Here is a 14814-nt window from a genome sequence, read left to right as displayed (position 1 = left end):
AAATGAGATAAAAGAAAATATGGTCACAGACATCCACTGACTACCAGGAAATGAGACAAGGTAGCGTTTGCCAAGGACAGATGATACAGGGAGGGAGTGTATTTCTTCAGAGTTTTGTGAGGCTTCCTTTCCGAGTTGCACAAAGAATGTGAACACAGGGTCAGAAGCGCTTATTTAAATCCTGGTCCTACCAGACTCTGAGTAGCTGTGTGACCTTGGGAGCGCTATGTTACCTCTCTGAGCCCTCTTCCACGTGGGCTAACTCTGGCGCCTCGCCTCTGCATGCTGTTTCGCATAGAGTGGGCATTCAACTGTGTCTGTTTTCTTCCCTCTCCAACAGAACAGGTCTCATAACCTTCGGTTTCCTCCCAATCCACATACATGTCAAGGGCGAAGAGGACATGATGCTAAATGTGACTCGGCAGGGTGCATTTGTCATTTAAGTAGCGACTGAAACAGAAAACCAGTAGGGACAGGATATTAAGAGAAACACCCAGGCAGATCTAAGCATCCGGCTCCTGTGGGTAGATAAACTTCCTGCTCACTGATCCTAGGACTCTCTGGCTGGTCTGAGCCAATAAACTCAGTAACTGCAAAAGCATTTTGCTGTTATTACCTCTGATGGGTTTGGCTCCAAGCAACTGTGGCCTCCTCGCTGCTGCCACAACTCAGATGAATTAATGTAACCTCGTTCCACAAGGGTCAGCTCTACACCTTTTTACACTGAAAAGGCTACCAAAATGACTGGAAGTCACATGAACCCAGTTTCCTATCCAATCATTTATCAGTATTTTGTCCAGGCTGCTAATCATCAAGTTTAGGGTCAAGGGAAAACACACACACACACACACACAATGAAAATATACTGCTAACATGAATCTTTTACTTATATTCTTTCATGAAAACAAAAGGAGTGTACCATTTCCTGCTGCTGCTAAGTCGCGTCAGTCGTGTTCAACTCTGTGTGACCCCATAGACAGCAGCCCACCAGGCTCCGCTGTCCCTGGGATTCTCCAGGCAAGAGTACTGGAGTGGGTTGCCATTGCCTTCTCCAATGCATGAAAGTGAAAAGTGAAAGTGAAGTTGTTCAGTCGTGTCTGACTCTTCGAGACCCCATGGACTGCAGCCTACCAGCCTCCTCTGTCCATGAGATTTTCCAGGCAAGAATACTGGAGTGGGTTGTCATTTCCTAGTCATTAAAAAAAATGCGGTACATCTGTCTTTATTTATTTATTTTTGGCTCTGCTTCTGAGGTACGTGGGATCTTAGTTCCCCAACCAAGGATCGAACCCAAGCCCCCTGCCTTGGAAGCCCTGAGTCTTAACTACTGGATCACCAGGGAAGTCTCTTCCTAGTCATTTTTAACCATAACCCATAGGTCTAAATTACACCACAAAGAAAAACTATGCCTAAGCTCAGCATCCACTTTGGAATTCTCGCCTTGGCTCCTATAATAACACACTAGAAAAAGAAATAGGAGAATCATACCCAAGTTGCTATAGGACATAAATAATATATAATCACTCTTTAACCATTTACAAATTCTGAGTATTAAAAGAAATGGAAATTGGTGTTTTAAAACATCTGGTTAATAAGCAATGCAACAAAAAAAAGCCCATTCAATGCATCAAGTGACATGGAATCTTCCTTCCTAACAGGGAAGCTCCACTTGAAATTCTTTCCCTTTATCAACCTCTTATTCCTTGATGGTGTCAACAGACTGATTACTGGTGGCCTCAGTAGGCAGTGCTAAGAGACGATTCACTTCCATTTGTCTATGGGAGAGGGAGAGGAATTGGCTGAAATCATTTTCCTTTTCACTGAGTAATCATTTGTCCTGGGAGTTTTCCAGGGGCTGTTTGGGAACAAACTCATTTTGCTCATATGCAAATCTGAGGCAGGAGAAACATTTGCGAACTTATATTTGATTATGCAAACATCCCAAGGAGGGTTTTCCTAAACGAATAAAAAATTGGAATGCAGCCTTTTACTAAGCCTAGTTACTGTTTCGTAACTAGGAAGCCTGAGTAATGTCTGCATTGATCAAAGCCGGGAAAATTAACAAGGGTAAGGTAATAAAATAAAATGCTGCTATTTACTGTCTGTCATCACTGATGACACTCTAATGTCGTCACTAATTAATCTTTATTACCGATAGGACATCAGGAACAGAGTAATTAGAAAGACTTTCTCCTGCACTCATCTCAGAAAAGTCCCAGGTTTGGGGTTCTCTCTTACCTGCTAACCTTCTTGTGCCAGTTCCAAGTGCCTCCCAGCATGTTGGCACAAAAGCTCTCTAGGGTCTCTGGGTGAGGGATGTTTGCCAGTACTTACTAGAACAGATGCCTGATACATTTTTCCCAAGGTACTCGCTGATTTAATGATGACATTTACTGTCCCAGCTACCTTGAAATTGTGATGCATTTTATGCGGTGCCTCTGTTGTTTACACACACACACACACACACACACACACACACACACACAAAGTCGCTCAGTCGTGTCGGACTCTTTGCGACCCCATGGATTGTAGCCCACCAGGCTCTTCGGTCCATGGGATTTTCCAGGCATGAATACTAGAGTGGGTTGCCGTTTCCTTCTCCACTGTTGTTTATAAGGGGATTCTAAAGTACGTGTCTTTGCTCATTTTAAAGCTCATCTCTGACCCCCTCAATATCTCTCATCCTCCCCCGCTCAGTTTTCTGGCTCACCCTGATCTGGTCCCACTTCATCAGCACATCACGGTTCCCACTTTCTTCTCTGCTAGCTTTATTTTGTCTGATGAATCCTCCTGCTTATGCAAGCCAGAAGGTATTCTCCTCTCTCCTCAGACATCCCAGGTCATCCCAAGATAAAAAGGATCCAGGACTGAAGCATGAACTTTTCCCTGTTGTCACTCACCTGCTTCTTTTGAGCACCCTGCTAAAGTGGTAAAACCAATGGCTCCCATTCGGCAGGGCTTCTCAAATGCTAATTGTGACACCCCCAGGGGCCATGTTAAAATGCAGATCCTCATACAGTCAGTCCGGGTGGAGGGTGGGGCTGAGCTTCTGCAGCTCTAACAAGGTTCCCAGGTGGTGCAAGGGTGCTGGCCCCTGGACCACACTTTGAGAAGCACAGCTATAGGCCTAAGCTATAGAGAGAAGCTGCAGGTAGGGGGCGCAGCAGAAGGGGGCAAGGTAGAGCCCTGGGAACACCCTGGCAGCCAGGGGACAACAAAGCAGAGGGAAGCGAGGAGTGAATCACGAATGGAGGAAGAACCGGAGCCCTGGTGCACCTGAGCATCCTGAGGATGCTCATCCTGGTGCCCCTGAGGATGAGGTGACATCCTCCCCAGGGGGGACCCTGAGGATGCTGGCTGAGGTCCTGTGAGAACAGGCAGGGCCGCTGGGACCCCAAGCTGGGCATTAATATTAACACGACCTCGTTTGCTCCCAGGCTGGTGAGCTTCAGATATCTCAGTAACCACGACAGATAACCTTCTCTCCACCCGCGGTTTGTCAGATGAACAAACGCTTCTCCCACCTTCTGCTCATTCCATCGCACGAAGCCTTCAGGCTCCTCTTTTTGCCTGCTGCTCTGTGTCCCACCGTTGTCCCTCACATTGGTCCTTCTCTGATATCCAATGCCAGTTGGCTTTGACCGACGCTTCCGCTGGGGATAGCTTCTCTTTCAGGCTGACCCCTGGGTTTAATGTTTCTTCCAACACTCCCCAGCTCACCCACGTCTGGGGTATCACTGCTCACTCAGTAAAATTACAAGAGGGCACAGCTCCCAGGCCGGGCTGTGGTTTCCTATGACCTGGATTTTTAATCCTGATTTGTTGCAGCTCAGAGATTCACAATAACCTTGACTGGGGCTGATGTTTTGCTTCTCTCAGGACTGTTCAAGGAGGTTCAAGGGTGTGTGTTTATTTGGAAAGGGAGCGCTAAACTACATCCCACCTCGGGACCCATCTCCAGCTGACTTGATCCTGCCAGACTTTGTATTTTCCTTCTTCTGTCTGGTTATCACACCACAGAGCCTTCACCGGCCCACTGGTCTCTACCCACCTGTGTCAAAACAACATTCAAACACTGGGCTAGACAGAGCTTTACCACGCTCTATCCCTATAGGTGAGGCGCAGCAACCATTCTTTATTTTTGCCACACTCCATGGCGTGTAGGATCTTAGTTCCTGACCAGGGATAGAACCTGCACCCCCTGCATTGAAAGCACAGAGTCTTAACTACTGGACCACCGGGGAAGTCCCTGTGGCAATCATTCTAAAAGCAATTCCTCCATTGTCTTTTTTCTAGAGAGATGAGCATATCTTACTCATTTCTGCATCTCTGTGCTCTGGTTGGACAGATCTCAGAGTGATGTAAAAACACGTGGTATATCTGTACCAGCCACCAGCACCTCCCTGTAGACTCTCATCCCTCATTATCAGACACATATCTGAGGGGCAGGCACAGACCTCCACTATCCATTATTGGGAATGCTCTGGTGGTCCACTGGTTAGAACTCTGTGCTTTCAGTGCCAAGGGCGATGGTTCAATCCCTGGTAGGGGAACTAAGGCCCCACAAGCTGCATGGCACAGCTCAAAACACAAAAACAAAAGGCCTGCCATTACTGTAAGCACAGAGGAAGCAAAGAGCTTGTGGATTCTTAGAAAGTGGTTTTTAAACGATTTTGACTTCTCTGTAAGACAACCTCCATGTGCAACGTATAATTAAATAGCAAGCAAGTAAAACAATTCAAGAGTAAATGTTCCAAATATATATATAGTTTTCATTCATGTATAGAAGAAATGAGACATTTGAAAAACACTGGGGCTGCTTATGTAAAATAATAATAAAGGAATATGATGAATAATTTTGAGCCAATAAATAAGACAACTTAACGAAATGGGTGGATTCCCTGAAAGAGACATGTTACCAAAGTTCACTCAAGAAGAAATAAATACCCTAAGTAGTTCCACTGTGCTATTTACCTGAGGTTTATTTTATTTTTCTTGGCTGTGCTGCACTGCATTCAGGATCTTAGTTCCTTGAGTAAAGATCAAATCCATGTCCCCTGCATTGGATTATTGGAGTCTTAACCGCTGGACTGCCAGGGAAGTCCCTACCTGAGGTTTAGATACAACAGACTGAGGAAGAACTTTATATAAATATTTAAGGTATGGTCATTATATGATTGGTTGGTTTTACTGGTAAAAATTCTCAGAAATTGCTTATATGGAAATATTCATCTTTTGTAAACAAAAGCAATGTCATGGATCAATCTAAGAAAGATACAAAGAAGGATCTTAAGAAGGACCATGTGCTGAAGGCAAAGGCCATGTAGGTGAAAAATCTGTGGGTATCAGAATTAAAAGGGCCAACAGTCCAACACCCTCAATTTTTAGATATGACTGTAGACCAGAGAGGTTAAGCAATTAGCCCAAGCCACACAGCCAGCTACTAAGAACTGAAACAGACCCTGAATCTTTCTGAGCAACAGTTCAGACAGGTTTGCGGGAGTCATTTGTAACCATGGAATAAAGCAAAACTCATGGGATCAGCCAGAGGAAACAAAGCCAGACTCAGACTCATCAACAGGCAACAATGCCTAAGCAGAGCAGCCTCAGTTTAACTCTGCTCCAATTATTAAGCCAGCCAACATCCCAACGGGGCAAAATAAGGTCACCCAGTGTTCCTGTAGCTGGCAATAAACAAGTGAGCTCATCCCTGATCCCTGTAGACAGGATGAGCTTAAAAAAAAAAAAAAAACAACTCCCCAAAGTGAATTAAGATTCCAAACAAAGAAGAGTGATGCTGGGGGAAAGCAGATTAAGGTATAACCTTTTCTTCCTTTAGGGAATTAAAACTGGACTTGGTTTTCCTCTCATTGGAAAGTAGGGAAGTCACAGTGCAGGGACTCTGACTGCAGCCAATAAGTATTTAATACTATAAAGCTCCAGCCCAATACCCAACCTGAGTATCAGAGCCACAGGGTCCTCAACTGCACCTCTGCTAGCAGAGGAGTTCATCACTGCCGAGGGAGCCTGCACGGCCAGCACCAGCCCCGCCTCCCAGGAGACGGGAGGTAAAGATGGTAACAAGACGACAGGCAGAAGGTCACCTACACAGAGGAAGCACTCAGTACCTCGTAGTTAGATCAGATTGACAACGGCGGCACCAAGGCAACAGCTCTCCTACTAAGAAGACCATCTCAGGACTTCCCTGCTAGTCCAGTGGCTAAGACTCTGGGCTCCCAATGCAGGGGGCCCGTGTTCACACCCTGACTGGGTAACGAAAGCCCGCAGACTGCAACCAAGAGCTGGCATGTCGCAACTAAAGATCCTGCGTGCCACGACCAAGACTGAAGATTCTGCAGGTCACAACTAAGATCCCATGCTGCCAGATAAACAAATATATATGTAAAAATGCCAATCTCAGTGAGTAGAAACTTACATGGTTCCCTCAAACAGCCCCACTGCTACATCTAGGCCTTTTGAGAGCATCATTTACAAATACTTTTCACAAAGGCTGCTTCCTTCCAAGCCTTAATAGGGGTAAACCTTGGCGGCTCTGGCTTCTCCATTTGGGGTTAAGCTTCTTCAGGATCCCTTGTAATGCCGTCTCTTGACACTTGCCCAAAAATATGTGATTTGCAGGGATGAAGCCTATTAAGTAAATGGGCCTTGCCTGGCAAGATTCCAAACACCCAGCTCTGATGGCAAGCTTGTGGCAGACTGTCCATAAACAGGTATTGCAGGAATGAACCTAACAACTCCATAGTCGTTTTTAGGAAAACAGCCTCGCAGTCAAGTTCACAATTCTCAGAATGGCCCAGGTGATCAAGGCAATCCTGTACTCGGGATTTTTTTTTTATCTGTTTCTGCCCCCAAATCTACTGACCGTTCCCCAGTCATGGACGCTGCAAGTGCCCACTCAGACGCCCTTACCAGGCTGCAGCTGCCACCTGCCAGCTCTTCTGATTGATGGGGACGGGAAGGGTACAAAGACAGGGCCCTTACCCCACAGGGAGACCAGCTTCTTGAGGCCGTGCAAGCCGCATCACTCCCAGCTGAGACCACATCCTTGCTTAGCTGCATCCCTCGCTCACCTTATTCCCCCACTTCCTTCTCCTGTCAGCCCTCCCGCCAAAGTCACCCGCACAGGAATCCCGACCTCAGGGTCCGCATCCAGGGAACACAGACCCCCACCACGGCCCCAAATTATGAGAGCTCTTTACATTTGGTTATTTTAGAGGATAGAACCACACTGCAAGGCATGTGAGATCTTAGCTCCCCGACCTGGATTGAACCCTCAGCCTCTGCAGTGGAAGTGTGGAGTCCTCACCACTGGACCGCCAGGGAAATCCCAAGAAGTCTTTCAATTTTAAAATAAGAATGAGCACTAAGCGCTTTGCGTTTGGTGGCGTTTTTCCAAATTCCTAAGTAGAAGGCATTCCTTCTCGTGTGTTTCATTAAAAACAAAAGGCAATGAGGATAAAAATCCACCGTGCATGTTTTTTTCCTCCGTTAACATCCTCACTTAAGAGCACTTGACACCCACACATTGTGTGTATGACCACAGGGAACAAGCTGAGACAAAAGAGGCCCAGTCTGCCTCTGAACCCACCCTTCCCCACGTCGACACAAACACTCCACTTGCCTTTCTAGAAAAACCCCTTAGCAAGGACACCCACTTTGTCCTCTGATGAAGAAAGCACAGGAAACTTACAGCACCAGGCAGCCGCCGGTGTCTTTGCTCCGTCCTATATGCAAAGCAACTGGAAAAAAAGCCAATAACTGACAAACCTTCCCGAGAACACGGAACCCGCAGGGGTCTTTCCACTGGGTCTCTGACTTTTTACTTATCCCCCGTTTCTCCTTAATGCAAGTGTGGATTCCTGTTTTTCTTTCATGCTACAGGACTGCTTTGGCAAAGACAGTCTTTGAAACCAGCAAACCATAATAAAAAAAAAAACAAAAACCCCAGCAAACCTCCTCAGTTATACTGTTCTTGTAGAAAATGAGCAACACTTGGCAATTCTAAATTTACTATTAGTGGCATTAAAGAGAAAGCAGTAGAGGTTCTAAAAGCTGCTGCACAGCACACATAACCTTGCACTTGGGCACTTCCTCATAATGAGTTTACTGGGGAGGTCTGCCACCCCTGGGCATTGCTTGACTCCCAAGTTCTACAAAGAAAAAGGAGCTTCCATCTAGTTCTTTTCCTTTTTAAATTAACATTTCCATGATTTTGGTTTTCTTAACTCAAACACAGTACATAAAATAAAAGGACTCCTTCTATTTTGTTTTACTTTAACCAGTCTGACCTGTCAGTTCGGTCTTGATTGTCACTGCCAGTGGCCTCTGATGGCATCTTTTATTATCCAGACTCAAAATACAAACATGTTATTACCAACAAGGGGCAGTCGTCAAAGGGAAGACTGTGATGTTGGAGCTACTGATGTCTAGGACCAGTCAGAGACACCTACAAGCGAGTTTCAAATTCTTGGGAGACGCTGTCTCAAAGAGAAAACAGTGACCCCACGCTATTTGTCTCACAGCGTCTGTAACTCTGCGCTTAGACTGTGGGTGGACTCCGATGATTCCTACCAGATGCCCAGTTCCTTTGTATACCTTTTCTCTCTAACCCTCCTTCGCGCCCTGAATTTTTTTTTTTTTTTTTTAACCACACCTCGCAGTATGTGGGATCTTAGTCCCCCAGCCAGGGATCCAACCCGTGGAGTCCTAACCACTGGACTGCTCAAGGGAAGTTCCTTGAGTTCATTTCAACTCTAGCATAGATCCATTTGTTTATTCAGAGTCACTTGGAAAGGCAATTAGGGCACAGGGAATCTAATGAAAGCTTTGTGTTTTTCACTTCAAAATACAATTAGCTAGTGGTCAACTATAAGGCCAACATTTTAAAATTACATATATTATATTGTTTTCCTATATAACAACAACAATCAGTTGGAAAATACAATTTTAAAGTAAGAACATACATAATGTTAACATACATATAATTCCTAGGAATGAGGTTAGCAAGAAATACATATGATCAACGTAAGTGTTAGGCGGTTGGACTCTTTGCGACTCCATGGACTGTAGCCTACCAGGCTCCTTGGTCCATGGGATTTTCCAGGCAAGTGTACTGGAGTGGGTTGCCATTTCTTTCTCCAGGGGATCGTCCCAACCCAGGGATCGAACCCAGGTCTCCTGCATTGTAGGCAGATGCTTTACCATCTGAGTCACCAGAGAAGCCCAAAAATACTGGAGTGGGTAGCCTATCCCTTCTCCAGGGGATCTTCCCAACCCAGGAATCGAACCAGAGTTGTCTCCTGCATTGCAGGCAGATTCTTTACCTACTGAGCCATCAGGGAAGCCCATAAGAAAAATCACAAAATGGAGAGAGGAAATAGGATATCCGTTTAAATAATGGTTCCAGAACGTGAAGTCCTAATAGGTTAAACATATCAGTTCTTTTCAATTGGGATTTGTAGGTTTGATGTCATTTAAACACTAATGCAATTTTTAAAGACAGACAAGAGGGAAATGAGTAATGAGGATAGTAAAATATATTATAGAGCTATAATTACAATGCCTTGGTACTTACACAAAAAGAGCTGAATTTCACAAAAAAGAAAACTGTAGCCCCAAAATAGATACTACCTCACATGAGAATTTAATGTATAATAAAGGATCATTACAAAGTAATTGAGAAGGGAAGGATTTTTATTCAATACTGGAACAACTGGATAATAATCTGGAAATGCAATGCACTTGGATTTTTATTTGATAAGCATGTACCAAAATAAATTCAAGGTGAATTAATTACAAGTCATAGAAAAACAAATAAATGGTACTTTAATATTAAGTACCATCTTAATATTTAACTACATAAACATTAAGTACCATCTCTTCAAGCCACTGAAGAGAGAACAAGTTTGGAAAACAGAAACATTAAAGATGATCACAGGTAAAAGATCCCAAGAGTTCTTATGTAAAGAAGAACTTACGTAAAGTTCTTATGTAAAGAATTTTAGTGATGCCACCCTACCCACAGGGACAGGGCCAATGCTGGGTGTCAGGTAGCGAGGTGCCTCAACCAGTCAATGCCAAGAAGCTCAGTGGCTACCATAATACAAGCTTCTTGCCCCTGTGAAATCCCACTGGACTGAGCACGTTCCTCCATCTCAGATCCTCCCAGGTTGCTGCCGTGGTGGGAGAGACACCGTGCTAGTGCCCTGGCTCTTACTCACTCTCATGAGAAGTGACACACAGCACTTCCACCCACCCAAGCAACCCAAAGGGTGTTGGGGTGGACTGTCCCCAAAGCAGACTTCGACTTGGGTGGGACTCTACCTAAAGCAGAGCCTGGGGGAAGGCTTTGGGTTGACTGGGGGAGGTGAGCCTGGGACATACTGGAGGAGGCGGGAGAAACGAGGCAGTAGACGAACATGAATGAGCAGGTCACTGCTGTGGGCAACCTGGCCTCAGCCCTGCTGGGAACCTCTGGGGAGAACAGGCAGAGGACGTCCAAGGGTTGGCCCACCAGGGGGACAGGGAACTGTGGTATGTATCTACCCATCGCCCCCATCAGTGGTTCAGGGCTGCTCCCAGGAGCACTAACCTCCCAGAACTTCCAGGCCAACCATGCCCCTTGCAGCCAGGGAAAGCCCTCCAACAGGGCTACAGTACATTGCAAGAAAAGCGTCAGGACAGGGGCTGAGGCGGTGCCATGCAACCATCTCATCCTCTGTGGGGGACTCACAGCATCTGCTAAAGAAGGGAAGATGTGGATATCTGGAGAGCACCAACTGTCTCTGCCACAGATGTAAAGACTCAAGCTCCAGAGGATTCTTCAGCCAATCTGACACCTACAGAGCATCTGAACGAAACTGAATGACCAGCTTCATCCAGTCCATTCCTGGAAAGACGCTTCTAAAACCAAGGCTATTATTGCTGGGAGATCTGCTCCCCAAATCAGCCCTGAGGTGCAAAAATGCTTCCTGAAGATGCCCTGGACTAGCTTGTGGGTGTGGAGATGGCTGTTAGGAAAAATACCCCACCAGGGGATTCCAAGCCTGTTTGCATGTAGTATGTGGTCTCTGAGGGTGACCAGTAAGGACTAGCTTACAAACCACTGACCACAGGTTCCAAAGAAAACCAGCAAGGGAAGCCTGCATGTCTCCCTGGAGGCCCTGGGAGGTGCTGCCATGAAGGGGACGCCTATGTAGAGACCAAGAGACAAGTGGAAGTTTGTCAGGCATGAGGACAGACAGGGTGGATGCCACTTACGGCAGCTTTTTGCTCTTGTTGGTGCATTAGGTTAATAATTGATACAAAAGGGAAATACCAAGTTACCTGAAATTTCAAATTACTTAATGTGAGACTTCCCTGGTGGTCTAATGATTAAGAATCTGCCTGCCAATGCAGGAGACAGGGGTTCGATCCCTGGTCTGGGAAGATCCCACATGCCATGGGATAAGTAAGCCCACGTGCCACAACGACTGAGCCCGAGCTCTAGAGCCCTCGAGCCGCAGCTACTGAGTCCACGAGTCTGAGAGCCCGTGCCCTGCACAAGAGAAGCCACCGCAGTGAGAAGCCCTCACTCCACAACTAGAGCAGCCCCCGCTCAGTGAAGACCCTGCGCACCCAACATAATAAATTTAAAAATACATAAAGCCAACATTTAAAATAAATAAATTAATTAATGCCAAAAACTTTCATTAATACAAGATTTCACTCTAGCCACCAGAGATTTGTTTTTGTGACCTTTTTTTCACGTGTGTGTTTGGGTGGCCTCATGTTCTCTGCCCTTCTCTGCCGCAAAATGCAGTTTCCATCCTTCTCGTTGCATAATTACCTAGAGACCATTTAACCAGCACCACGCCTGCTCTCTCCTCAGAGAATTTTTTGAGCTTCCCTGTCCAAAAACACAGAGCGGAAAGTGAATTGCTGGTGCTCTTTGAAACTGAAGGCAGATCACCAAGCTCACGTGACATGGGATGACAGCTTCAATCTCAAAACCATCCCCAGTTTTCTCAAACGATTATCCCTTTCCTCCAACATACAGAAGACAAAAAAAAGTGTTTCTGACCTTCTCCAACGGGTCAGAAGTGGCAGGCACAAGAGATGGGTTAACTCGGAACCTCCGAATGAACACTAATGAAATGTCCTGGAGAGGGAAAAAGGGACACCGCAAGATGCGAGAGCTTCTCAGAAATTGGTTCAGGAGGGCCTTGGTTAGTTAGAAAAAGTGGGGTGATGGATGTGGCTGGACACAGTCTGCCCTAAAGCTCTTCTGCTCCTCCCGTGGATGCATATGGTCCTTTCCTGGGACAGAGGCACCCCCAACTTCCCCCATTCTCCGACCCCCACAACCAAGAGTCCGCTCCTTCTCCCAATCCTTTCCTTCACCGTCCACATCTGGTCAATCTCCAAGTCCTAGGGACTCCACTTCCTAAATGTCTCTCAAATCTGATGCCTCCTCTCCATTCCCTTAACTACTTGCTACCTACATGCACCTTCTCCCCCACCCCATTACATGAGTCCTGAACCATCTGTCTCTGACCTTTCTTCCTACCCGTCCCCTCCCACACCCCTGGACAAAGTGATGTCTCTGAATCATTAAGTGGGTCATCCCTCTCCTGCCTCAACTGAACAACTCCAGTGGGTTTCCACCTGTTTCTTGAATTCTGGGGAATCCTCAGATATACTCTAGGGGGTTCACAATTTTCCAAAAGTATTTTTTATTTAACTTTGTGCTTTCGCTTGAATGATCCTCTTTGTAAAGATTATTACTAGAAAATCAACAGAAACATATTCTGGGTCATCTGAATGAGGATGTTATGACCAAGTGCTACCACATAATTCCACTCTGTGTATTCTTGCATTTATGATGTAGCTGGTCACAAGAAACAGAATTATTATTTTAATATTATTTTAATTGTCACAGGCTAGTGAGAAAACAACAAATCAGAATTAATTCAGACAAAGGAAACTGAGAAGGGAGCCATCACATGACCTGTGTGGCATGGCACACAGCATCCCAAGCTCATAAGAACCTGAAAAATCACCCAGAAACCGTGATTTAATTTTAGCAAGAATGACTTCATCCATCGCATTTAATTCATGGAATTAATCTGAATTTATTCAATTTGTAGCTGTGTTGATATTTTATTCACACATTTGTTTTGGTTTTATGGTCATAAGGAAGCTCTAAATATGAAAAGTTTAGACATATTTAAGGCTACCACATATTTGAATTGCACTGTAATAAAAATAATTTTAGCCACCACTAGACGCTCTAGCATTTTTCCTCCTTTAAATAAATTCACATATTACTCGCATTTGAGAAACTCAGGCCCTCAGAATGAGGCTTTAAGTTACAAAACACAGTACATGTGGTAGAGACAGTGACATTCTCTGACCTTCCCATCCACACACCCCTCATCATTTCCTAGCCCTCTCACCATTGGTTCTGGCCAATGGGCTGCAACACAAGCAGCGATGCATCGGCTCCAGGCTGAAGCATGGAAGAGCCAGAGAGCAACCCTCCTGCGATCTCATCCAGCACTGGCGACCACACAGCGGACAGTTTTTCCAAATGGTGTGGCCGCAAGAGGGGAACGCTCTGTCAGCTTGGCCTTCCACTGACCTACAAAGGACACACAGTGCGAGTGAGAAGTAACCGTTGTTGGGTGAAGCTACGAGGGGATGAATTTAATTTGTTACTGCAGCAGAGCTGAGCTTATCCTGACCTCACGAATGGCCATCCACCTCCCTGAACAGGCCCTTCCCATCATGGTCCAGGCTGCAAACACCTTTTAGTTCAATGACCTGAACACACCAAACTGCTTCTTGGCACCTTACCTTTCTCATCCTGTTACTTAATCCCAGAATGCCATTCCCCACACTCTTCTGTCCTCCTCCTCATCCTGCCATGCGATTCATCCTTCAAAAGCTAGTTCAGATATAATTACCACCAGGACATTTTCCTCCCTTCTCCAACCTTCTTTCCCGCATTACCCATGAACTCTACAGAATGCTTTCTTGCCATGTGATAATTACATGTTTACATGCCTGTCCCCACCTTACCCCCAAACACACTGTTGCAAGATCAGCGGCTTATTCATCTCCACACTGTCAAGACCACCACGCAGGAGAAGCAGGCAGCATTTGGCAATTCGGCCAGGAAAAGCTTCCTCCAGAGGACTTGTCCTAAGATACTGCAAGGAAGCTGAGTTGAGATCCATCACCCCCCAGAGAAAACACTTTACCGAAGAGCAAAAGCTCCAGGAAGTCCCAGCCGTCTCTGCCCCAGTTCCAGACCGGACACACGGGGTTCTGAGAAGCCTGAGCCATCCTCATTATCTCCCCAAACTCAGTGTTCTTCAGCCCCCACTAAGGACTCAGACTTTACCTGGCAGGCCTTAGCCTAGGCTTTGGTACTCAAAGTGTGGTCCACACTTAAGAACTAAGGGATGGGATTTCCCTCGTGGTCCAGTGGCTAAGACTCTGAGCTCCCAGTGCAGGGGCCCGGGTTCAGGGAACTAGATCCCACATGCCACAGTGAAGATCAAAGATCCTGTGTGCCATAACCCAGGGAAGCCAAATAAATAAATAAATTTTTTAAATAAGAAGAACTGAGTAGCTAGTGAGAAAAGTGGAACCAGATCCCAGACACCTGGGTCAAAACCCACATTTTAGCAAGATCCCAGGTGATTCATGTACTTGCAACATTTGAGAGGCACTGACCCAAGGTACCCAAACGGAATCTCTCCATCCTGACAGGTAACTTTAATAACCATACTTTTATACACTGATGTA

The 14814-nt window shown here is 45.8% G+C and overlaps 1 protein-coding gene across 1 annotated transcript in view; it reads right to left on the bottom strand.

Annotated features, from left to right (window-relative positions):
- DCLK3 (doublecortin like kinase 3) overlaps positions 1–14349 on the bottom strand; it is a 37931-nt gene extending 23582 nt beyond the window's left edge. The window contains exons 1-2 of the mRNA XM_044934264.1: positions 14265–14349; positions 13562–13642 (exon numbers count right to left, since the gene is read on the bottom strand). Of these exons, the coding sequence (XP_044790199.1) occupies positions 13562–13642; positions 14265–14349 (166 nt within the window). The remainder of the gene's footprint in view (positions 1–13561; positions 13643–14264) is intronic.
- Positions 14350–14814: the final 465 nt, after the last annotated feature.

Source organism: Bubalus bubalis, chromosome 21 (genome assembly GCF_019923935.1).
Source record: "Bubalus bubalis isolate 160015118507 breed Murrah chromosome 21, NDDB_SH_1, whole genome shotgun sequence".
NCBI lineage: Eukaryota > Metazoa > Chordata > Mammalia > Artiodactyla > Bovidae > Bubalus > Bubalus bubalis.
The sequence above is the reverse complement of the archived record's forward strand: the minus strand, read 5'-3'. Positions and strand labels throughout refer to the sequence as shown.